Source organism: Narcine bancroftii, chromosome 6 (assembly GCF_036971445.1).
Source record: "Narcine bancroftii isolate sNarBan1 chromosome 6, sNarBan1.hap1, whole genome shotgun sequence".
Classification (NCBI taxonomy): Eukaryota; Metazoa; Chordata; class Chondrichthyes; order Torpediniformes; family Narcinidae; genus Narcine; species Narcine bancroftii.
This window is the reverse complement of record NC_091474.1, coordinates 61,419,067-61,443,183: the sequence shown is the minus strand read 5'-3', so window position 1 is coordinate 61,443,183 and position 24,117 is coordinate 61,419,067. Positions and strand designations below refer to the sequence as shown.

Genomic DNA, 24,117 nt, shown 5'->3' with positions numbered 1-24,117 from the left:
ATGTTCATAATACATTTAGTTTTGAGTTAATTATGGAAGAGTAGGTCTGGTCCTTGGATTGAGATTATAAATTGAAAAAAGGCCAATTTATATGGTATCTGAAAGGATCTGGCAAATCCAGATTGGGAAGGTTGTTTTCTGGCAAAGGTGTGCATTTGTAAGTAGAATGCCTTGAAAGTGAAATTTTGAGAGTACAAAGTTTGTGTGCTCCTGTCAAAGTTAAAGATAAAACCAACAGATATAGGGAACCATGGCTTTAAAGAGATATTGAGGTCCTGGTGGAAGAAGAGAAGAAGAAGAGTAGTACTTGAGAAATACAAGAACACACAAGAAGGAAACTAGAAGGGTTCAAAAGAGGCATGGGGATGCTCTGGCAGATAAGGTGAAGAAAAGTTGCAAAGGCTATAGACATATTAAAAGCAAAAGGATAGCAGGGGAGAAAATTGATCCTCTTGAAGACAAGAGTAATCATCAATGCATAGAGCCAAAAGAGATGGGGAATATCTTAAATGGATTTTTGCATCTCTATTTACTTTGGAGTTGGGTATCGACTATAGAAGTGAGGCAAAACTACAGTGAAGTCATGGAACCTATACAGATTCCAGAGGAGAATGTGCTTTTTATCTTGAGACAAATAAAGGTGAATAAATCCCCAGGGTCTCTCAAGATATTCCTTCAGCCCTTGAGGTAGGGCAGTTCAGAAATTTCTGGGGTCCTAGCAGAGGTATTTAAAAAGCTAATGTTGTTCCATTCCTTAAGAAAGGCTCCAAGAATAATTCAGATAATTATATGCAAGTGAGCCTGACCAATAGTGGGTAGGTTAATGGAAGGTATCTTAAAAGATTGAATATAAAATGCTTGGATGTACAGGGACTGATTAGTGATAGTCAACATGGTTTTGTGCATAGTAGGTCATGTCCAACCAATCTTAGAGTTTCTCGAGGCTATTACTAGGAAAGTTGATGGAAAAAATGCAGTAGATATTGTTTACATAGACTTTAGTAAGGTCAATGACAAGGTCCCATATTGGAGGTTAGATAGGAAGGTTCAGTTGATCAGTATCCATGTTGAGGTAATAAATTGCGTAAGACTCTATTGGATGTAGGAGGGCCAGAGAGTGGTAATAGATGATTGTTACTCTGACTGGAGGACTATTGGTGAGTGGTGTGACTCGGTGATCAATGCTGGACCCCATTGTGGTTTGTTGTGTACATCAATGATCTTGCTGATAATGAGGTAAATTGGATGAGCAAATTTGCAGATAACACACTACAATTTGGGGTGTAGTGGACAGCAAAGAAGGCTTTCAAAGCTTGGAGCAGGTTCTGGAAATGCTGTATGATAGCAGATGAAATTTAATGTGGATAAGTGTGATGCTTTGTTAATTGGGGGATAATCCAGGGTAGGATTTGGACGGTAAATGGTAAGGCACTGCAGAATGTAGTAGAACAGAGATATCTAGGAATCAAGATACATAATTTCTTGAAAATGCATCACATTTAGGGTCATAAAGAGTTTTTGGCACATTGGCCATAAGTTATTGAGTATAGGATATTATGTTGAAATTGTATAAGACATTGGTGAGGCTGTGGTGGCACACATCCTCACAGTAAACCCCCCCCACTTGTATTGCCATGTGGCGGGGCAGCCATGGGGAAATGGCGTCGTCAGAGGTTTCGCTCTGACTCCAGCATCCCTTCAAGCGCCCACCCTGGGCAGCGATTATGATGTCACAATGCACCAGGTGACTGAACTCATGCTGCCCTGAAAGGGGTGCACTGAATTGGAATAAAAACTGTCATTAATGACCCTCAACATGGTGGCTGTGTTTCCTCCACTGCTCACACCGCCACAAGGCCATATTTGGAGTATTGTGTGCCATTCTGGTTACCTACCTGTAGGACAGGTATCGATAAGATTGAAAGAGTGCAGAGAAAATTTACAGGGAAGTTGACAGAACTTGACAACCTGAGTTATAGAGTAAGGTTGAATAGTTTAGGGCTTTATTCCCTGAAACATGGGAGAATGAGATGTACAATGATAGCGGTATACAAAATTAAGAGGGGTATAGATAGGGTAAATACAAGCAGACAATGTCACTAAAACCAAGGAGTTAATTCTACCTTAGGAACAGAATCCCAGAATGTATGATCCAATGATCATTTGGGGATCAGAGGTGGAAAGGGTGAACAGGTTTAAATTCTAGGGAGTTACTATCTTGGAGAACGTTTCCTGGACCAAACATACTAATGTCATCGTGAAGAAAGCAATTAAGTGCCACTCCATCCTCAGCAGTTTGTGGAGATACAGTATAACATCAAAAATCTTGACACACTTCTTCAGATGTATAGTAGAAAGTGTGCTAGCTGTGTGGCTGCATCAATAGGTCTGTGGGGACACCAATAGGTCTGAGTGGAAAGCCCTGCAAAAGGTTGTGGACGCAGCCCAGTACATCACAGGCAAAACTCTCTTCACTATCAAGAAAATCTACATGGAACGCTGCCGTCAGAGAGCAGCAGCAATCATGGATTCTTACCACCTAGGACATGCTGTGTTCTCGTTGCTGCCATCAGGAAAGAGATATAGATGCCACAAGACTCGTGCTACCAAGTTCAGGTGCAGTTGCTATCTCTCCACCATGAGACTCTTAAACATTTAACAGACTTTACCAGAGACTCATTTAAAGACTCTAATGTTGAACATTATTTAATTTTTTTTTCTGTATTTGCACAGTCAGTTGCTTACATTTCTTTCTTTGTTTATATTTCTCTCTTTTGTATATATATATATATATATCTTTTTCATGAGTTCAGTTTATATTACAGGTACACAATCCTTTATCTGGACATCTAAAATCCGGAAAGCTCCAAAATCCAGCAAGTGGGGCGAGAGACTGGCAGTGCGGGGGGGTGGGGGGGGGGGGAGAGACGGCAGCGTGACTGGAAGGAGGTGGGAGGTGGGGGTGGATGGATACGGCAGCACAATTCAGGTGGTCTTAAATCTGGTTTTCAGAAATCAGAATAATCCGAAATTCGGAACACACTGTCGCCCAAGGGTTCCAGACAAAGGATTGTGTACCTGTACCATGGACAGTACAAATTGGAAACAACATTTCCTCCTCACTAATTATCAACACAGGCGCACCCAAGTATGCGTGCTGAGCCCACAGCTCTACTCATTATGCACTCATGTAACCAGGCACAATTCCACTGCTATCTACAAGCTTGCTGATGATGCCACACTATCAGCAAAATCACAAATGGCAATGAGGAAGTGTACAGGAAGGAGATAGATGAGCTGATTGAATGGTGTAATGGCAACAACTTTGCACTCAATGTTAGCAAAACGAAGATGATTGTGGACTTCAGGAGGACACAACCCAGTCCTCATCGAGGGCTCAGTAGGGGAGAGAGTCAAGAACTTCAAATTCCTGGGTGTGAACATCTCCGAGGATGTGTCCAGGAGTCTCCATGCAATCACAAAGAAGGCTTTTCAGTGGCTATACTTTGAGGTGTCTGAGGAGATTTGGTTATGTCATTGAAAACTCTCTTAAACTTCTACACATGTAAACTTATACATGGAGAGGATTCTGGTTGGTTGCATCACTGCTAGGTATAGAGGCACCAATTCTCAGGACAAAGGGTTTTTAACTCAGCCTCTGACATTATAGGCACCAGACTTCACTCCATTGAAGATGTCTACGTGAGGCCATGTCTTAAAAAAGCAGCCTCTATTATCAAAGACCCTCACCACCCAGGCCATGCTCTCTTCACTCTCCTACCATCGGGGGAAAAAATGTACAGGAGCCTAAAGATGAGCACTCAGCGGCACAAGGGCAGCTTCTTCCCTGCTGCCATCAGATTCCTGAATAATCAGTGAACCAAAGACACTGCCTCACTTTTCATGCATTACTTTTTTTAAATTTATTTGTACTAATGTTGTAAGATGGTTATAATATGAATGTTTGCTCTATGATGTTGCCGCAAAACCCTGAATTTCATGACAAATTCTGATAAGTAGAAATTCTGCTTGGGATGCAGGAAAAAGAATTTCAAGATTATATATCACATATATGTACTGTGATAATAAATTTGAACTTGAACTGAGATCTAAAGGTTGAAAGGTAAAATGTTTAAGGGGAACATTGGGGAAACTTTTTCAGTTAGAGAATGAATGAGCTTCCAGCAGAAATTTGGGTTGGAACATGAATGGGATGGGAGGGGTATGGTAAGCTCTGGTCTAGGTGCAGGTCGATGGGACTACGTGGAATATAGTTCGGCAGGGAATTGATGGGCCAAAGTGTTGGTTTTTGTGCTGTATTGTTCTATGGCTCCATGAACAGAAATACTGTCAAGTTATTTAACTAGGTTACTTTGAACAATAAATTGATCACTTGAAGTTTTTGAAGAATAACACTGGACATTTTTTTCAGTTATGGAACCCATCTATTTGAGAAAGTGTGGGAAGCAGACTTGGAGACCTGTCAACTCCTTATCAGAGGTTTGCACCTGAAAGAGTCCAGTAACCATGCCTGGGAGGAGGAAGAGTACCAAACAGGTGAAGAAGATGAAGCCACTGAAGGAGATATCTTTCCAAGTAAACAAGATTGGAATTCTGTACACTGTTTTGTTTCTAAGCAAAAAGAGACTGATTCACAGGTAACCACAGATTTCTGACTTCTACTTGATGTTTCGTTGATGGTTGACAGTGCAGTACCCCTGTGGTTTCAATAACAGCTGATCAATTCAAGACCAGGAAACTTTTCAAATTTCTTGGTGAATCTGCCTTAATATTTCCCTTGTATATGTGGATGTGATGATTAAAAGCATTTCTAATAACTAAGATGCCACTGTTATGCAATTGTTGATAGTTTTCAAAGAAAACATTATGCATACATTCTGTTTTAATTCCATAGTTACTGCTTACAAAGAGTCTGCATGAGAATACTGAACAACTGTTGCTGTATGGCATAATTTAAGGAAAAAACATGGCCAAAAATGATAGAAATTTTAATTTATGTTTTATTTATTAGCTATTTACTCAGACTGTGGGTAGATTATATTTGAGATAAGTAGATTTTCCTGGACAAAAGCATGATTTTGAATGGCTTTTAAAGCAATGTAACCAAATGATGGCACTGTGATGAGAAATCAACAAGAAAGTGTTTTAAATGAGCTCATGTAGAGATATTTTATGCTCACATCTTCCTTTTTATTTTTAACTAAAATAGTTTAAAGAATAATTTTGTATTCTTAGAATAATTGATTAATTTACTTCATATAGGAATAGTTTGTGGATGCAAGATTTGACTCCTTGCTTAGAACAAAGCTAACTTTTTAATCATTGTCTGAGAGAGTTTATTATCATGATATAAATACAGATATGTACAGATGCAGAAAAATCCCTACTTGCTCTTACCAAACAGGTATATAAGATGAACCAACTACAATAATATAAATTAAATTACCACAATATACCAAGACAGTAAAATTGATAACAAATATAAAATATAAGTTATATTTATATTTGCAGTTAGTGCAGGAAAAGAAAGATAGGAAAGCAATGCAGAGGCCAAATTAAAGGTTAGAAAAGAGAAAAATAAGAGTGGAGTACAGAAATGAGTTGGTTGAAGATGATTGGGAATTAAATATCCAAAGGTATTAGATAATATTGAAGGATAGGCAAGTAGGTCAGGGAAGTGAAGTAATTCTCGATGAAATTGGGGCAATAGAAATAATATAAGATCTAAGGAGCAGAAAATTGAATGCATATGGATGGAGATTAGGAATAGTAAAGGGAAAAGAACGGTACCGAAAAAATGGGTGTTTTCTATATAGACCCTATGTATAGGGCAGTGTGGTTAGTGCAAATGTTGCAGTGCTAGCAATCGGGACTCGCGTTCGAATCCCATGTTGTCTGTAAGGAGTTTGTATGTTCTCCCCATGTCTGTGTGTGTTTCCTCCAGGTCTGCTGGTTTCCTCCCACCATTCAAAAAGTACTGGGGTTATAGTTCATTTGGGTGTAATTGGTTGGCATGGGCTTGTGGGACGAAAGGGTTGAATGTCTAAATTTAAAATTTATAGGCCACCAAATAACAACACTAGAGTGGCACAGGCAATAAACAAAAGAAATATCTGATGCATGTAAGAATGGAATGGCATGAGAGACTAACTTGCACATACTGTAGATTGGGTGAATCAGATTAGTTGAGGCAGTCTTAAGGAGGACTTCATTGATGCATCCATGATATCTTTCTTGAAAATTTAGTTTGTAACCCACAAGGGAACATGCTGTCTTGGATCTGGTCCTGTGTAATGAAACAGGTAGAGTTAATTATCTTGCAGTTGGAGATTCTCTCAGAAAGTGATCACAGTATGACTGAATCTTTAATGAAAACGGCGAGTGCAATAGTTTGATCTAAAACCAGTGTATTATGGTTAAGCAAGGGAGATTACATCAGGAGGAGAGCAGCTGGCTAGAGTAGACTGGGAGCATTATCTGGGACAGTTGAGGAGCAGTGGAAGACATTCAAAGAGATTTTTTCACAGGGCTCAACAAAGTATATTGTAGTTAAGAGCAAAGTGGGGATAAATAAGGAAGGCATTAAACAAAAAGTTTATACATACAAAGTCACCAAGAGTAGTGGGAAGCTAGAAGATTGGGAAAACTTTAAAAAGTAACAAAGAACCAGTAATTAAGCAGTAAAAATGGGAAGATAGATTAGAAAAGTAAATTAGCTCAAGATACAAAAACAGAATAAAAATTTTCATCATTGAAAAATCAGAAAAAGGCAGCTAAAGCGAATGTGGATCACTCAGAAAATGAGAATATTGGTTAAGGTGGAAATGGCTGAGACCTTGTACGACTATTTTGTATCAGCCTTCACAGTGGAGGACATGTATAACATGCCAAAGGCATACGATAGGAGGTGATTAACTCCAAGCAATCACTATCACTAAAGAGGTAATGCTGAGCAACCTCGTGGGCCTCGAGTTATATAATTCCCTGGTCCTGATGGATTGCCTTCAAGGATACCGAAAGGGTTATAATAAACTCATTGGTGATAATTTACCAAAATTCTTTGGACTCTGGGTTTCAAACTGCCCCCCTTAAACTCGCATTCCACTTTAAGTAACCCCTATGTTATGTGCTCTGTGATTAGTAAGGGATTACTTAAAGTGGTATGTGAGTGGGAAGGGAAGGTTGAGAATCACTGCTCTAGTCCCAATTGTTACTGAAATATTTTTCTTGAAAAAAATTGTCATTTGACCCATTTCCTTTAGAGTTATGAAACCATGCACATAACGAGTCAATTAGGTAAGATTAAAACAGTGATTTTTTTTCAATCCTTTTTTTTTCCATTCACATACCACGTTAAGCAATCCCTTACTAATCACAGAGCACTTGTGGAATAGGGATTGCTTAAGGTGGAATGTGAGTGTAGGGGGGAAGTTTGAAAAACACTGGGGTAGGTCCTAGCAGATAGGAAGGCAGTATATTGTGCCATTATTTAAAAAAAGTCTGTTGACAAAAGGCTAGTTAGCTTTACATCTATAATTGTAAATATAATTGAAGCTATCATTAAGAAAAGAGTAACATCTGGATATAAATTGTTTCATTGGGCAGACGCATCATGAATTCAAGAAGGGAATGTTGTGTTTGTCAAGTTTAACTGGAATTTCTTGGGGATATAATAAGTGAGGAAGAGGTGGAGAACTAGGATTTCTAGAAGGCATTTGCTATATAAAAGACATTCATAAGGTAAGGATGCATGGAGTTGCAGGTAAAACATTAGAATGGATGGAGGATTGGTTAACCAATAGAAGGCAGAGAGTTGGGATAAATGGGATTAATAATTAGAAAGAGGAGACAAAGTGTGGTGTATCAAAGTTTGCTGATGACACTAAATAGAATGGAAAAAGAAATTGGTTAGCAAATTCAGAGAGATATAAATATGGTACAACTCAAAAATGGTTGGGACCGGACCTATGTCAGATGAACAATTTTCTTTTGGAGAACTGATCATTTTTTAAAAACAGCCCAGTAGCAACAGCAAATCACTTGTAACAGTGTTTAAACAACAACGATTAAAATAATGTTTAATTCTCACCAAAGAAAATGCTGGCCGTTGCCAATCACTGACACCTCCCCACCCAAGTCCCGCTGCTGCCGGAGCCCGATGTCCCAGCTCCTGATGGGAGTGCAAGGTCTCTGCTCTTGCTGGGAGCCTGCTCTCCTTGATGACACTAGGAGAAGGGATTCTTCCAACCACTTGCTGGGAGATGCTGCAACGCATAGTTTGATAGGGAGAGTTGGAGAGAAAAGTCAATAGGGGAAGGTAAAGATGAAATGGAAAGGTGGGGGGGGAGAATTAACTGAAACGAGGACAATCATCGTTCTAATTTCATGTCATGTGAATTTTTATTTCAATCTGTGAGGTCAGTACGGCTCCGAAAATATTTCGGATAAATGAGGATTTTTGATTTGTTTCTGATATCCTCATTTATCTGAAATTTTAAAATATTTTTAGATAAATGAGGATTTTGGAGAATCCAATTTCAGATAATTGGAGTTGTACTGTAATTTAGCAGATGGAGTGCAATTTTGGTAAATGTGAGTTCAACCATTTTGGAAGGACATATAGAAGATTAAATAATGAAAGATTTCAGCATGCTGCTGAGCAGAGGGACTTGTGAGTTATTGTGCATGAATTCCAAAAGGATGGTTTGCAGATGTGACAGGTAATCAAGAAGGCAACTGGATGTTGTCCCTCATTGGATTGAATCTGAGAGCAGAGAGGTTATGCTGCAACTGTACGGGGTACTGGTGAGGGTGCATCTGGAGTACTGTGTACAGTTTTGGTCTTATTTGAGAAAAGATGTACTGGACTTGGAAATAATGAAGATGAGGTTCATCAGGCTGATTCCAGAGATGAGTTTATCCTATGAGAAGAGATTGAGTCACCTAGGACTATACTCACTGGAATATAGAAAAAGATGAGACTAGGTTTTTTTTTTGTTTTGTATATTTTAATTTTCCATTGACTCGTAAAATTCAAACAAACCATATCATCTTTTTTTTAAACATTCATGTAACATACAAAGTCTGTATTTATCCCCCCACCTTTGTACAACTGAAAGTACAGTCAATTAAATTAGATTGATGCAATTAAATAGAAAGTTAAAAAAACTCAAAGCAAAACTGAAAGAAATGTCACTTGCATCATGTCCCACTTCTTTGATCACATTCATTTCCTTAGTGGGATGGATTGCTACTGTACCCTACTTTGAAGGAGGAGATGGAAACTAATCAATCCTTGTGTCTATTTCAAGTAAGGTTGCCACACCTTAACAAATATGTTATCTTTCTGCAGGGGAATGCAACTCCGCATTTCCACATTTCATCGTATGGTATTTAGTTGGGAGCCGAACTTCCACAAAACTGTTATGTACTTTCCGGCTACCCCACAAGGCGACCTTCACAAACAAAATTTGGTATTTTGATATTCTAAAACTTGCGAGCCCAATGTCTTCCAGAAGGTACACTACTGGATCCTGTGCAAAATCCATTTTTGTAATGATTTTTATGATGTCCCCTAGATCTTCCAGAAGTATCTTCCCTTTGTACATAGGCAGATGGAGTGGACAAATGTTCCAACCTCCACACCACACCTAAAGCACATTTCTGAAATTTCTGGCTTTGATTTATGTATTTTTTGTGTGTGAGGTAAAACTGATAAAAGAAATTGTATAGCACCATGACTGGATCTTACTGAAACGTGTAATTATTGAAAGAGGTAGATGGGATAGAGGCAGGAAATATAAATTAAATAACAACTAAATTGGTGTCCTTAAATTGTGTTTAAAGATACTGTATCTCCCTTCTAATGATGATTTCAATATATTCTCTACTTTTAACTTTTCATTGATTTATAGTCATTGAATGTGACCACTGCGCATTTTAGAAAAAAACAATTTAATATGTGAATTCTTAAGAAGAGAGAATTGTATTGTCACCTGAAACCAATTTAATATAATGGTACTTTAAAAAAATTATTATTTACTATAAAAATCTGATGAACCATGGTCCAACCTTCTGAAATCATCACAGTTCAGCATTGGTTCCACTTCCCCTGCTGACACCCACACTGGGGCCCTGGTATCTGTGTTCCCTTTTAACTCACTGTATTCACAGAAGGTTTATTGTAATTCTTTGTGGCATTTTAAAAAAAAAGTGTGTACAGAATTGACAGGAATAATATCCAGTAGTCAAGAAAATTTGCTAGTCTGGCACCAACAAAGTTCTGAGCATGCCTGATTAATAGATTTTTACTGTAAATATATTTCTGAAAATCTAAGCTTGTCATTGCTGTTTAGCTGAACTGGATTTCATCTGTATTTGACAACATTCTTTTCTCTTGCTTTACTGACTTAATTAACAGCCTTTCTCATATTATGCACTATTGCATGTCGATTCTTGATTTTGATTTTGCATGAAGATGAGTAACTTTGTAATAGGACCTAATTTTAATTATTCTCTTGGACTTAGTTAACAGTATATGTTAAATGTCTGAAACTTGCTTTTTAATTTCCTTACCTCTTTCTATGCTCTGCATGCTGTGCAGTGTACCCTTTCTGTCCCTTTGAAGGAGAGATTGACTTCCCAGTAACCTACTAGATTCCAAATCAGTGAAGGTGAGAAACAGTCAAAGGTAATACTTAAATCAAATATTTGTGTAGTAAGTAGTCAGTTGTTTTGAAAATTGACTTTGAATACGGTACTTCTCAAGCATTTTTATTATTTTATAAATTTGGAGAATATCTGTGATCCTGCATTTCCATTGGAGAAACTGCATTAGGGGAATCTCGTCTGGCATTTAGGTTAGAGTAATTTGATCTAGTGTTGTTACAAGTGTGATCCCTGCTAATCTTGAGTTCAGAATCAGAATTTATTGTCATGAGCAAGTCACGAAATTTGGTGTTTTGTGGCAGCATCATGGTGCAAACATTCATATTATGAATCATCTTATAATAATTAATATTTAAAAAAATAAAAATAGTGCATGAAAAGTAAAGCAGTGTCTTTGAATTACAATTCATAGAATTACAACTCAAAGAAAATAGTGTACAATACAAATCAGATATTTAGAATCATGTCATGTAGTTAATGTGTATATTATATGTAAAAATTAAAGTTGAATTTCAAAACTATTAGGAACTAACAATCTAAATAACCTGATGTATTTTTCAAGTGAATTTAATTTTGTCCATTTTTATCAGAAGGTATAATACAAGATAATCTGTCTATTAAAGTGAAGGAATATAGGTCCAGTAATTCTAAAGCATTAGAAATATTAAGGTTGAACAAACAGAAGGAATTGTATAGCAGGCATAGTTTAATTTTTTTATTATTAAACAAATCCGGTAAATGCAAGTGGAAGCTATATTCTTTGCACAGCTTGGGTATGTCGTTGCCTGTCTTGTACTACCAAACCAAACAAGTTTGACCTCCAAAGCATTAAAAAAAAAATTGTTTCCCATATAATTTTTGTGCAACATGAATCTCTGTTCTGGGTTGCCATTCCTCCACATCAAGGTGTGTGTGGCATCATAAAATAAGCTTTCAAAGCTTAGCTTTCTTTAATTTGGAAATCAGAAATATAAAAGTATATGTTGATGACTTTTATCATGATTTACTTGAATGTAAATTTGACCAATACTGTGTCTAAATAACAAAAGAATTATTTTTTAGGTGAGTTACCCAATAAATAAATGTTTAATCACTGCTTCATAGATCAAAATCTCGAGGCCAAAAATGTTCACTGCTGCCCACTGTAGTCTTTCACAACACAATTGGCTCCCTTGTTTGTCAACAGCTGTGAATTAACCTGTAAATGATCCTGTATTTTAATTACATAATTTAGCTTGTTATTCTTTTGTTGTGTGAAAAAATTACCTGAGAACTCTTAACTTTTTCACATTATACGGAATGGAATTTCGTAGATTTAATTTCCACAATCTTTCCAAAACAAAGTGAATTTATCAAATTGTGATGAAAAACTTTGTTTGTTGTGATATTCACTGCCAGCATTTTTATGTACTACTTCTAAGATTGCTTTTAAGATGTGCTAAGCTATTGCCTTTCCTTGACAATTTTTCACTTGCCATAAATTCATTACTTGTTCCTTTATCAGTCTATTTATGATGTTTTTTGAATAATAATTCATGTGAACTGCTTACATTATCTTTGATATGTCCATAATATTTAGCATGTTCATTTTTTAGGTATCAGTGAAATGTCTTCTCAATATTGAAAGTTCACAGTTGAAGGTGAGTATTTAGATCATAATTTTTAGTGTTTCATTGTTTGGTTAGCACTAATAAGGGGTTATAGGATTTCAACCTATCCAGTTTCAAAAAAGATACTGTTGCTTTCCAATTAAAAACATGAGCACTATTTTTGAAATTTAAGATATGGCGTTTGATAGCAGTTTAAGTATGAATCCTTGTCTATGATGGTTCCAAATATAAATCTATGTCATTGATTATCCACATGTTAAACCATTCTCACCAATTTATTCAAAAATAAATCTATAATTGAATCAAGGACCAAATTCAATCTAAATGTTACATTTATGATGTTGGGGTCTTGAATATGAATGAATAGAAATGATCTTCAGTGGTTAAATGATGGGAATTAGGTTAAAGAGAGACTTTTCATTTCTCTTCATGTAGAATTAAACCTTTTGGAGGAAAAGAAAATGCAAATACTTTTCTTTCTCAGACCCATTGGGTTTCCATTGGCAAAGCCAGCACCTACACTTGAAGATGCATTAAAATACAGGGTCATTTTCAACGTTTAAGATGGGAGGGATATAGAATGCTATGGAATGGGTGCAAGTCAGTGGGATTAGGTAGAAAAATAGTTTGGGGCAGACCAGAAGGGCCGAGGGGCCTGTTTCTGTGCTATAATGTTCTATGGCTCTAACTAATGACAGGATATCCATCAAAGATGGATAAGGAAAGGAGAGACTGATAATAGCAGAGGACCGCAAAACTCAGCAATAGAAATGGTTATTTAAACAAAAGTTGTTTTTAATTTTCTTTAAATATAAAAACAGAATCAAACTTTAACTTAATCCCCTTCTAATTCTAAGTGCATGTGTATGTAATGTGTATATGTTCAGGAAAGTTCTTTACTTTAATAGTCCAATTTCACTTCTCACTCCTCCAAGTTCACCGTTATCAGATAATTCTTATGCTGTGCACAGAATTTAACATTTATGAATCTTCACCAAGCACTGGCTTCAGAGAGAAATTTGTTGCTCGTTGGACATGCACAAACTGATTCCCTCTGATCAGCCACTTCAGTGTCTTGCCGAAGAAACTTTCCCAATCATTGGTTTTCCAAATAACCTCTTCTTCTCTTGTTTCCATTACTTCAAGAGAAACACTCTAGCCAGCATTTCCTCTTGTAAGAACCTCAAGGGTTTTTCAACAGGCTGAATTCACAACCTTATCAGCTCTTTGAGCCTGGCCAGTTTATTTGCATCTGCTTTTCCCTCCAAAACAGTTCCATTGTCTTTTGCAAAGCCACTGGTGACTGACTTTCAGCAAAGCTCTTGCATTTTAAATGAGATCTCTTTTGTGAAGTGTTTATTTGTGAAGGGACCCACACTAAACCCCCACAATCTATCTCTTTTAAATATGTATTTATATATAATATAACCCGTAACAGTTCAAAGGGGTGAATGGCCTTCTGCTTTCCAATGCTCATCAATATAGAGATGAAATACAATGAAAAGTTGAAATTCTCCATAAATATCATTAATGACCTAAAGTGCAGCTATTGAAGCAGTTTAAGAGCAGCCATTCAAAAGAATATTAGTATACTAGTTTAACTTATCTATTAACATGCAAATTTATGTTATTGAGGAAGCTAAATCATACTTCAATGCCTTAAAGTTTTTTGTCACATACGCAAAGTTTATTTGCAAGCAGTCAAACTAGAAATCCTATTCAGATTTCAGATTTGTTGTCAGAGTACATACATGACATCACATTCAACCCTGACATTCTTTTTCCTGTGGGCATGGCAGAATTGCTACCAATTGGTAGTGCAAAAATTACCTTAAATATTTGCGTATAATGCGAAAAACCTTCCCCCTTTTACCCATCAAAAATGGGAGTGGGGGTCGCATTATAAACGAGAGTAACATTTAAAAAAAAAAATTCTGCAGGCGGGTGGGCGAGCGGTAGTTGGCAGCGCAACTCGGGTGGCCGGCCAGGCGAGCGGTAGTCGGCAGCGTGACTCAGGAGGCTAGGTGAGTGGAGAGACGCCAGCGTGACTCAGGCAGCCAGGCGGGTGACCGGAGAAACGCGAGCGCGACTCAGGAGGCCAGGCAGGCGGGCGAGCAGAGAGATGCCAGCGCAAATCAGGCGGGTGAGGGGAGGGGGGCCGTATTATACACGGGGGTAAAAAATTTTCCCCTCAAAAATGGGGAGGGGTCGCATTATACATGGATCGCATTGTACACAAATATTTACGGTAACTGCATACAGCTTGAGCATGTAAGCATTCAAAAGAACTGTAGACAGATAACGAATTCAAACAAACAGTGCAATGCAGGGAGAGCAAAGAAAATCAATAACGTGCACAAGTAAGAGTCCTTAAATTAGTCCCTGATTGAGTTTGTTGTTGAGGAGCTGTTCCTGAACCTGGTGGTGTGAGTCTTGTGGCACCTAAACCTCTTTCCTGATGGCAGCAGCGAGAACAGAGTGTGCGCTGGGTGATGAGGGTCTTTGATGATTGCTGCTGGTCTCCGATGGCAGCGTTCCCTGTAGATATTCTCAATAGTGGGGAAGGTTCTGGTTTTGATGTCCTGGGTTGTATCCACTACCTTTTGGAGAGCTTTATGCTCAGGGGTGTTGGTGTTTCCATACCAGACTGTGATACAGCCAGTCAGCACACTTTCCACCGCACTTCTGTAGAAATTTACCAGGGTTTCTGATATCATGCCAAATCTCCATAAACTCCTGAGGAAGTAGAGGCACTGTCATGCTTTCTTCAGGATGCCATTGGTGTGTTGGGCCCAGGAAGGGTCCTCTGAGATGGTGACTCCTGAGATACAAGAAGTATCTCTCAAGGTACAAGAAGTAAAACATAATAAAGAAGTGCATAGTTACTGTGAGAGAACAGTTGGTAAAGAGCAAAGACAGCATAATTTTGTATGTATGAGGTTCATTCAGAAGAATAATAACAGCAGGAAAGGGGGGAGGGCGTGGCAAGATGGCATAGAGCCTAGACTTGTAATCTCGACCTCTCTGGCCGGACTTTTAAGTACCCTTTTTTTAACCCTTTGTTTTCAAGTTTAAACTTCTTCAATTTTAGTTTAAAGTAGCAGATCAACACGGCAGGGATGCCCATTATCACCTTTATTGTTTGCGTTAGCTATAGAACCACTAGCAGAATTGAGAAGAACAGAAAATAATATAAAAGGGATAAAAATAAAAGACAAGGAATATAAAATCAGTTTATTTGCGGATGATGTTATAGTATACTTAACAGAACCAGAATTATCAATAAAAGAATTATATAAGAAATTGAAGGAATATGGAGAAGTGTCGGGTTACAAGATCAACGTAAATAAAAGTGAAGCAATGCCTATGAATAATGCGGATTTCTCAAAATTTAAGAAGGAATCACCATTTAGATGGCAAATGCAAGCAATAAGATACCTAGGTGTACAAATAAACAAAAATCTCGGCCAACTATATAAACTCAATTATTATCCACTAATGAAAAAATTACAGGACGATTTAGAGCATTGGAAAGATTTACCACTAACACTAATAGGAAGGATAAACTGTATTAAAATGAACATTTTTCCAAGGATATTATACCTATTTCAGGCATTGCCAATACAACTGACAGAGAAATTCTTCAAGGAGTTAAAGAAAATAATAAGGAAATTTTTATGGAAAGGGGGGAAACCGAGGTTAGCACTAGATAAATTAACAGAATGGTATAAACAAGGAGGCTTACAACTGCCAAACTTTAAAAATTATTATAGAGCCGCACAATTAAGATACCTATCAGATTTTTATCAAACAAGGGAAAAGCCAGATTGGACTAGATTAGAATTAGATAAAATAGGGGAAAAGATACCTGAACACATATTATATAAATGGGATGAAAAATTGGTACAACATAGAAGTTCTCCAGTATTACATCATCTACTCAATATTTGGAAGAAGATTCATGTAGAAAGAAATAAAACAAATTATCAATTACCAAAACTAATATTGACGCAAAACAAGTTACTCCCTTTTACAATAGATAACCTTTGCTTTAGAGAATGGGAGAAAAAAGGGATTAAAAGAATAGAAAATTGTTTTTCAGGAAATAGATTCTTATCCTTTGAACAAATGAAAGATAAATACAATATAACTCAAGATACAGCGCTGGCATATTACCAATTGAGATCCTACTTGAAGGATAAATTAGGAAGCAGTTTGAGTTTGCCAGAGGGAAGTAACTTTGAATATATGATTACAGATACAATGATAATCAAAAGATTTATAACAAATATGTATATTAAACTGCAAGAAAAGGAGAATGAGGAAACAAATGGTAAAACTAAACAAAAATGGGAACAAGATTTAAATATAAAGATAAAAAAGGAAACATGGGAGAAGTTATGCTCTGGAACGATGAGAAATACAATAAATACGAGGTTACGTATGATACAATATAACTGGATACACAGACTATACATTACACCTCAAAAGTTAAATAAATGGGACCCAACAGTATCTGATAGATGTTTTCAATGTAAAAAAGAAATGGGAACAACAATTCATGCAATCTGGACATGTGAGAAAGTAGAAAAATTTTGGGAAGATCTAAATCAGATATTAAATAAAATAACAGAAAACAATATACCAAAGAATCCAGAGATCTTCCTCCTAAGTAACATAAAAAACAAAGAATTTGGAATTGATTTGGAGGAAGCACAAAAAAGATTTGTTAAGATAGCTCTAGCCGTAGCAAAAAAATGTATTATGTCATCCTGGAAATTGGAAGATAATTTGAAAATACAACAATGGAATATAGAAATGAATGAATGTATTCCATTAGAAAAAATAACATATAGTTTAAGAAATAATATTGAAATATTCGAACAAATATGGGAGCCTTACATTAAACATAATAGCGAAAACCTACCGGCGACAATCACTACCTAAGTTAACGGAAGGAAAAGGAAATGAAAAGAATGGACTCAGTGGAATTTCTGGTGTATTTTTATTGAATGACAACATTGTCTGACTGGTTTAATGTATCCTAGATTTTGTACATTAAATGGACAGGAGGGGGGAGGTAGGGAGTGTGGGATGGGAGAAGGGAGGGGGGGAGAAAATGGCACTGTATATGTGTGAAAAGGAAAAAGTGTGTATCATGGTTAATGTGATTTATGGTGTGAAAAATAAAAAATTAAAAAAAAAAATTTAGTTTAAAGTATTAAGGAACTATTATGGTTTAAAGATTAAACCTCAAATGCAGAAGAAGTTACATTTTCGAAGTATTGAAGATTTGGGGCCTAAACAACTTGCTACAGCTTCAAGTTTAATTTCTTCAGTGCCTAAGCTACAAAGACTGCCTGTGGGAGCTGAAAAAAAATGTCTACAACTCACCAAGTGAAGGACAGCGCTGGAATTACCCGTTCTCTGGAAGAAGGTGCGTGCTCCCAAGAAGTGGATCCCGATTCTGGCAGCCTGCCGATTTTAACGGAGGGGGCACGCAGGAAGAAGATGCCATTGTCTGAAACGCTTCAGGAAGCATTTCAACTTGAAGATCTCGAATTCATCTGTGATTTTTTGAGGGAACTGCAAGCTGCGGGGGGGAGACCAGCGTCGACCCCCTGAGGAAGTCAGGGTGCCGTCGCTGGGAGTCCAGACCCGCAGTAAGACCGTTAAAATGCCTGTTGTTGAGTTGCAGCAGGAGCTGCAGTTACCTGGTTCTGCCACTGCATTAGAGAAAGCAGGGCTGATCTTTTCTGAATTACAATGTAAGCAGTTAAATGCTGTCATTCAGCCTATAATGAATGAGTTGGCTCAAAGGATAAGTTCAGAATTGAATACAGTTAAAGCACGTGTAGAAGCATCTTGTGAAGATTTTTTAAAAATTTCAGTGTGCTTTTTTGAAATGTCAACAACAAGTGGCTTCTAATACAGAAAAAGTGTTGAAGGTTGAAAAATCCGTTATAGAATTGTTTGAGAGGAAAATAGACTATTTGGAGAATCAAAGTATAAGGAATAATGTGAAAATTGTTGGTTTGCCAGAAGGTATGGAAGGACAAGATCCTCTTCGTTTTTTTTACAGATTGGATTCCACAAGTACTAAGGCAAGAATTTTTTTCTGAAGGCTTGGTATTAGAAAGAGCTCATAGAACTTTAAGGAGATCACCTTTACCTGGTCAGCCTCCGAGACCTGTAATAATTCGATGTTTGAATTATTTGGATAGAGAAGTAATACTTCGACTGGCGGTGCAAAATGCAAGAAAATGACAAACTCCGTTATTGATTCAGAATAGCAGAGTTTATTTCTATCCTGATTTGAGTCAAGAGGTTATTCAACGTCGACGTCGATTTAATCCAGTTAAAGAAGTTTTGTGGCGTAAAGGTTATAAGTCCACTTTTCACTATCCGGCAGTGTTGAAGGTATTTCATGGAGACTATCAATCTCGGTTTTTTGAGGATGATCAAGAAGCAATGATTTTTGCTGATTCATTGCCAGATATAAGAGGACAAAGACGTAGTCCACCATTGTCTCCTAAAGAAAAATCTGGTTGTTCTGGAAACGGAAGAAATGGTGGAAATGGGAAAAACAGGAATGGAAAGAGTCCAACTTCTTTTGAAATGGGATCTCCGAGTTTGGAACCTCTTGGATGAATAGCAGAATCTTCTTATTCATTTTTTACTTTTTACGTTATTATGATATTTTGAGATTTTTTTTGTTCGGCTGGGGAGGAAGAGATTTGTTCTAGGTTCTATTAGTCATCAGCCACTGGTGGGTGATCTACACCCAAATTTTGTTTAGGGCTTACTACCTTTTGGTAGTTTTTTTTTGGGGGGGGGTGGTTTTGTTAATTATTTTTTTAATTTATTTTAATTTTATCTAGGTTTTATTTTGTGATTTTTTTTCTCCTATTGGAGGGCCTATATACGATAATGAGTTTTTATATAAAGATATTATTAGTCTTTAGTAATATTAGTAGATATGTTAAAGTTGAGGTTTGCTACTTTTAATGTTCGAGGTTTAAACAGTTCGATTAAGCGTAACGATGAGGGACAGCTATGGTATTGATAAGAATTCTTTGTTTCTTTATTTTTAAATTTGATCTTTGGTAAAATGTGTGTTTGGTAGTGATATGATTTTACCTGAAATGACTAAATTTGAGACTTCTTATGAAGGTATCAGAGAAGGGTTATATTTCATTTATGTATTAAATATTATAGGATGGTATGGATAAAAAGGGTTGGGATAAATCCAAATCTGTATAAGACTAAAATACCTTTAGAACTGATAGTATCTTTATTGGGCAGTTTGCAACTTCTGAAAGGTTTGGGATAAGATACATTTCAAGTTGCTTTTGTATATTTAGAATTATTTGTAGAGAAAAAATGTATTGTTAGTATGTGGAAAGATACGAATATGATTGATATTAATAGATGGCATAATGAGAGGACATACTGTTTAATAATGGAAAAATTGTATATGTCTCGTGTGATAACTATTGCTTTTTTATTAGTAAGTGGTTGTTATATTCAGAATATTTACATTTTGATTCATGTTGATTAGATTTTAATATGTCTGTTTAATTTTTCCTAATATTTTTTTTTCTTTCTTTATGACTCTCCTTAGGAGAGCTGGCTGAAGGGGGGGAGGTGTTTTTTCTCTCTTTTTTTGTTTTTTTCTTTTTTTTTCTATAAAATAGAATGTTCATGTTTTTGATTTATTGTTGTATATGTTATTTACTATCTGTATTTTGAACGAATAAATAAAGTTTAAAAAAAAAACACCAGGAAAGAAACTGTCCTTGAATCTGGTGGTGTGTAATCTCACTCATGTAATTTCCTTACCTCCAGACCACAATCAATGAGGATTGGTAAGAATGTCTCCTCCACAATTGCCATCAGTACTGGAGAACTCAGGGCTGCGTTCTTAGCTCACCACCATCCCCCCCCCCCCCCCCCCCCCCCCCCCCCCCCGACCCTCGCTCTACTTACTTTACACCTACGATTGTGTGCCTTGGTATAACAATAAAACAATACAAATTAGCTGATGATATCTTGATAGTAGGTTGTATAAAAGGGGGCGATGAGTAAGGAGATTGAAACTTGGCTGAATGGTGTGTTAACAACAACCTTGCACTTATGTCACCAAAAACCAAAGAGTTGATTGTTGACTTGAGGAGGTGAAAACTAGAGATGTACAATATAGTGATCAGGGGAGAAGAGGGTGAGCAAATTTAAATTCCTGGGAGTTGCTATTTTGGAGGATCTTTCTTCATGCAGCACACAAATTTCATCGTGAAGAAAGCATGTCAGCATCTCTACTTTTTCACGAGTTTGAGGATGTTTGGAAAGAAATTGAAAAACTTGCAAACTTCTTCAGATGTGTAGTGGAAAGTGTGCTGACCAGCTGCATCATGGCCTGGTATGGGGGCACCCATACTTCTGAGTGGAAAGCCCTGCAAAAGGCAGTGATCAGAGCCCAATACATCACAGGTAAAACTCTCAGTAGATGTTCTTGATGGTGGGGAGAACGCTGCCATTGGAGAGCAGCAGCGATCATCAAAGATCCACACAAGCACACATTTTGTTCTCATTGCTTCTATCAGGAAAGAGGTATAAATGCCACAAGACTCATACCATCAGGATCAGGAACAGCTGCTACCCCTCCCCATCACATTCCTTAAAAAAAACTCAATCAGGGATTCATTGATGGAGTCTTGATTTGCATATTATTTTTTATTGAATATTTATTTTCTTTATAGTCAGTTTATTTGCCCTTCTTTATTTGTTTACATTTCTCTCTTAACAATATACATCTTTTATTGAGTACAGATTTTGCATACAAATAAGTAGAAATTCTGCCTAGCCCACAGGAAAAAGAATATCAAGGTTGTGTGTGGTGTCATGTATGTACTTTGACAATAAATCTGAACTTTGAACTTTCTTCCCAACAGGCAGTGGAGAGGGCATAGTTGGGGTGGGATAAGTAGTATGTTGGCTATTTTTGCAAGGCAATGAGAAGTATAAATGGAATCAGTGGAGGGGCGGGGAGTTTGTGTGATGGACTGAGCCACATTCTCAAACTCTGCAGTTCCTTGCAGTCTTGGCTGGAACGGTTCGTGTACACATAGTAAGGCACTTGATTCTTTAATGGTGCATCGGTAGAAGATATTGAGGGACATAGGTGACTTGTTTGGAGATGAGTTTCTCTGGCATTATTGTGTTGAAGGTGGATATCTAGTCAATGAATAGTAGTCTGTCATAGTTATCCTTATCCAGATTTACTAGGGCTGAATGTAGTGGCAGGGAAGTAATGTCTGCTATGGAATCTGATGTGAGGGTAGAAGAGAAACAAGCTGAGGTGTTTGGGGAAAGGCCAGAGGGCTAAGAAGGGCAGCTCTCTTATAGAAAGAAGGGGATGGGGAGCTGAAGGAAGGGACACAGAGGGGTAAGGAAAGAGAGAGATGGAGAGAGGGGTTTTAACAGAAATTGGAGGTTCACATTGATGGTGTTTAGTTAGAGACTGTCAAGACAGAATATAACATGTTGCACCAGTTTGTAGGTGGCCTTAGTTTGGCAGTACATGAAGGCATGGGCAGACAGGTCACTCCAGCCATGGAGTGTGGAATTAAAATGGTTAGCAACTGGATGGTCCTCGCTGTTGCAGTGCACAGAGCCAAGGTGCTCATCAAAGCTATCTCCTAGTTTGCATCCAGTCTCCCCAATGTAGAGGAGGCCACAACAGAAGCACCAAATGAAATAAATGAGTCCTGCAGCTTCACTTGGACTCTGGGGCTCTGAGCAGTGATGAAGGAGGCAAGTTCAAGTATAGCACTTCTTGCAGTCACAGGGTAGGTACCAAGGGACAATTGATGGGAAGGAATGAATGAACAGGAGAGTTGCGAAGGGTGCTTAGGAAAGCACAGAGAAGAAGGGAAAATGTGTCTGGTGATGGGATCCCATTGTAGGTGGCAGAAATTGCAGAGGATGCGAAGGCTGATGGCATTGTAGGTAAGGACAAGGGAAACTCTGTCTTCATTACATCTGCAGGATGGGGAAGTATGGGGAAGGGGCCATAGCAGATGTGCAGGAAATAGAGATGCAGGTGAGGGTTGAGTTAATGCATTAGAAGGGAAACCATATTTTCTGAAAAAGGTGGGCATCTCAGATGTTCTTGAATGGACAACTTAATCCTGGGAGCAAATGTGACGGAGGCTGAGGAATTGAAAGAATGAATAGAAACCTTACGGGAAACATGGTGAGAAGAGGTGTGGTCAAGGTATCTGTGGAGTTGGTGGTATTAAGACTCTTGAGCAATGGTGGAAATCCTAACCTTTGGACATTCTGATTTTTCATGAAATCCAGTGGAAGAACACAAACTTCTGAAGATTTCTATACCCACTAAACCTTTGCACACTTGGCCATGGTGTCAAGTGGGCTGAAGAGGTGATGCAATCCCTTTGTACTAAGATGTATGATCTTGGCCACTAGGCTATTGTTGTCATTGGTAGCAGCTGCTTCCAGATCTTACAAAAGTAGCTGTCTCCCTTTCTCTTATTTTTCATTGCTCACTTGTTCAGAGATTTCTCGATAGCAATAGGCTCATTAGTGGTATTGGCCTTTGGCTTATTCTCATAACAGAATCTCTGGGTTGAGAGGAACTGTGTAAGAAAATGAAAGACATCATTTTTTATTGCATTTATTTCTGGTGATAAGAGAGATTGAGATGGTTTGTCAACACATGGAGAATATGCCATCCAGTCCCAACAATGGCCCAGACTTTGCAGTTCCCCCACAGGCTTTCTCCTGACCCCCACATCTTTGAACTAAATAACAGCATTTGTCACCCCCAACTCATCCAGCACCTTCCATCTCCACACAGAACCTTTGAATTATCCACTGCTTGGAGGATGCTATTGGAGGACAGGGATTCATATCAGCTTCCAGGCACTGTTGCGTCCACTATTAGGCTGAACAGGGGTTTGTGTCAAGTTTCCAACACCAACAGCAGGCAGCCTGAATGGGTCATTTTAAGATACAAGTGGATATGTTCCTATGAGTGTTGGTGTGGAGGAGCAAGAACACTGTAAGGAATCAGCATTATATGGAGCAGAGCTCAGTGAAGTACCAATGTCCAGTACTATCCACTCCTACGTCTGAATTGTTGCCAACTTAGACCTAGTAGTCTGTAGTCATCACTTCTGCAGGCCTATCTGTTGTGTCAAACAATAATTAAACAAAAAATAATATGCAATAATAACAATTGTTTTAAGATTTGCATATTTTGCTACACTTCAAAGTGTACCTCTTAAGAATAATACAATTTGTTCAGAGAGTGTTTTCTGTTTTTGCAGGTTGCCTGTAAGGGTTCTGCAGTAGACCTAGGAGAACAATGTGAAGATATTAGCATCAGATTGGCATGCTTGGAAGAGCAGCTACAAGTGGCAGTAAACAATCATGATGACACTCTTAATCATATCCTTTTGTATTGGAATCGCAGACTAGTTTAGACTTTGCTGCAAACTGTGAGTGTTTACTGATTTTGTTATAAGGAATACAATATATTTGTAAGATTTCAAAAATAATTAGACAGCAGCCAGTTCTTCCAAGATTAGTAGAGTTCTGTTCAAAGTGAATTTGCATTTCAAATGGTGGAAGAACAATAAAAGCTTAGACTATGGGAGTTATTTAGCAAACTGCGTATCTTTTAGGTGGCAAGCTAATCTATTTTTTTGCTACTTCAATTATTGTACTGTAACTTGTTTTGTTTAAAAGATTATTGAGATGATGAGATGAATCATTGATGAGTTATTTTATTGTT

General features: G+C 37.6%; 1 protein-coding gene across 2 annotated transcripts in view; it reads left to right on the top strand.

Moving 5' to 3' along the window:
• The window catches only part of disc1 (DISC1 scaffold protein), a 168,269-nt gene extending 144,453 nt beyond the window's left edge, over positions 1 to 23,816 (top strand). Inside the window, exons 11-14 of one of the 2 annotated variants that reach the window (XR_011340101.1) lie at positions 4,433 to 4,658; positions 10,625 to 10,694; positions 12,285 to 12,329; positions 23,651 to 23,687. Coding sequence is in view for 1 of the 2 variants with exons in the window: in XM_069885052.1 (XP_069741153.1) it covers positions 4,433 to 4,658; positions 12,285 to 12,329; positions 23,651 to 23,806 (427 nt within the window). In the remaining variant the exon portion in view is untranslated. Of the gene's footprint in view, positions 1 to 4,432; positions 4,659 to 10,624; positions 10,695 to 12,284; positions 12,330 to 23,650 lie in introns of both variants that reach the window. The other variant, XM_069885052.1, reaches the window with a different exon arrangement.
• Positions 23,817 to 24,117: the final 301 nt, after the last annotated feature.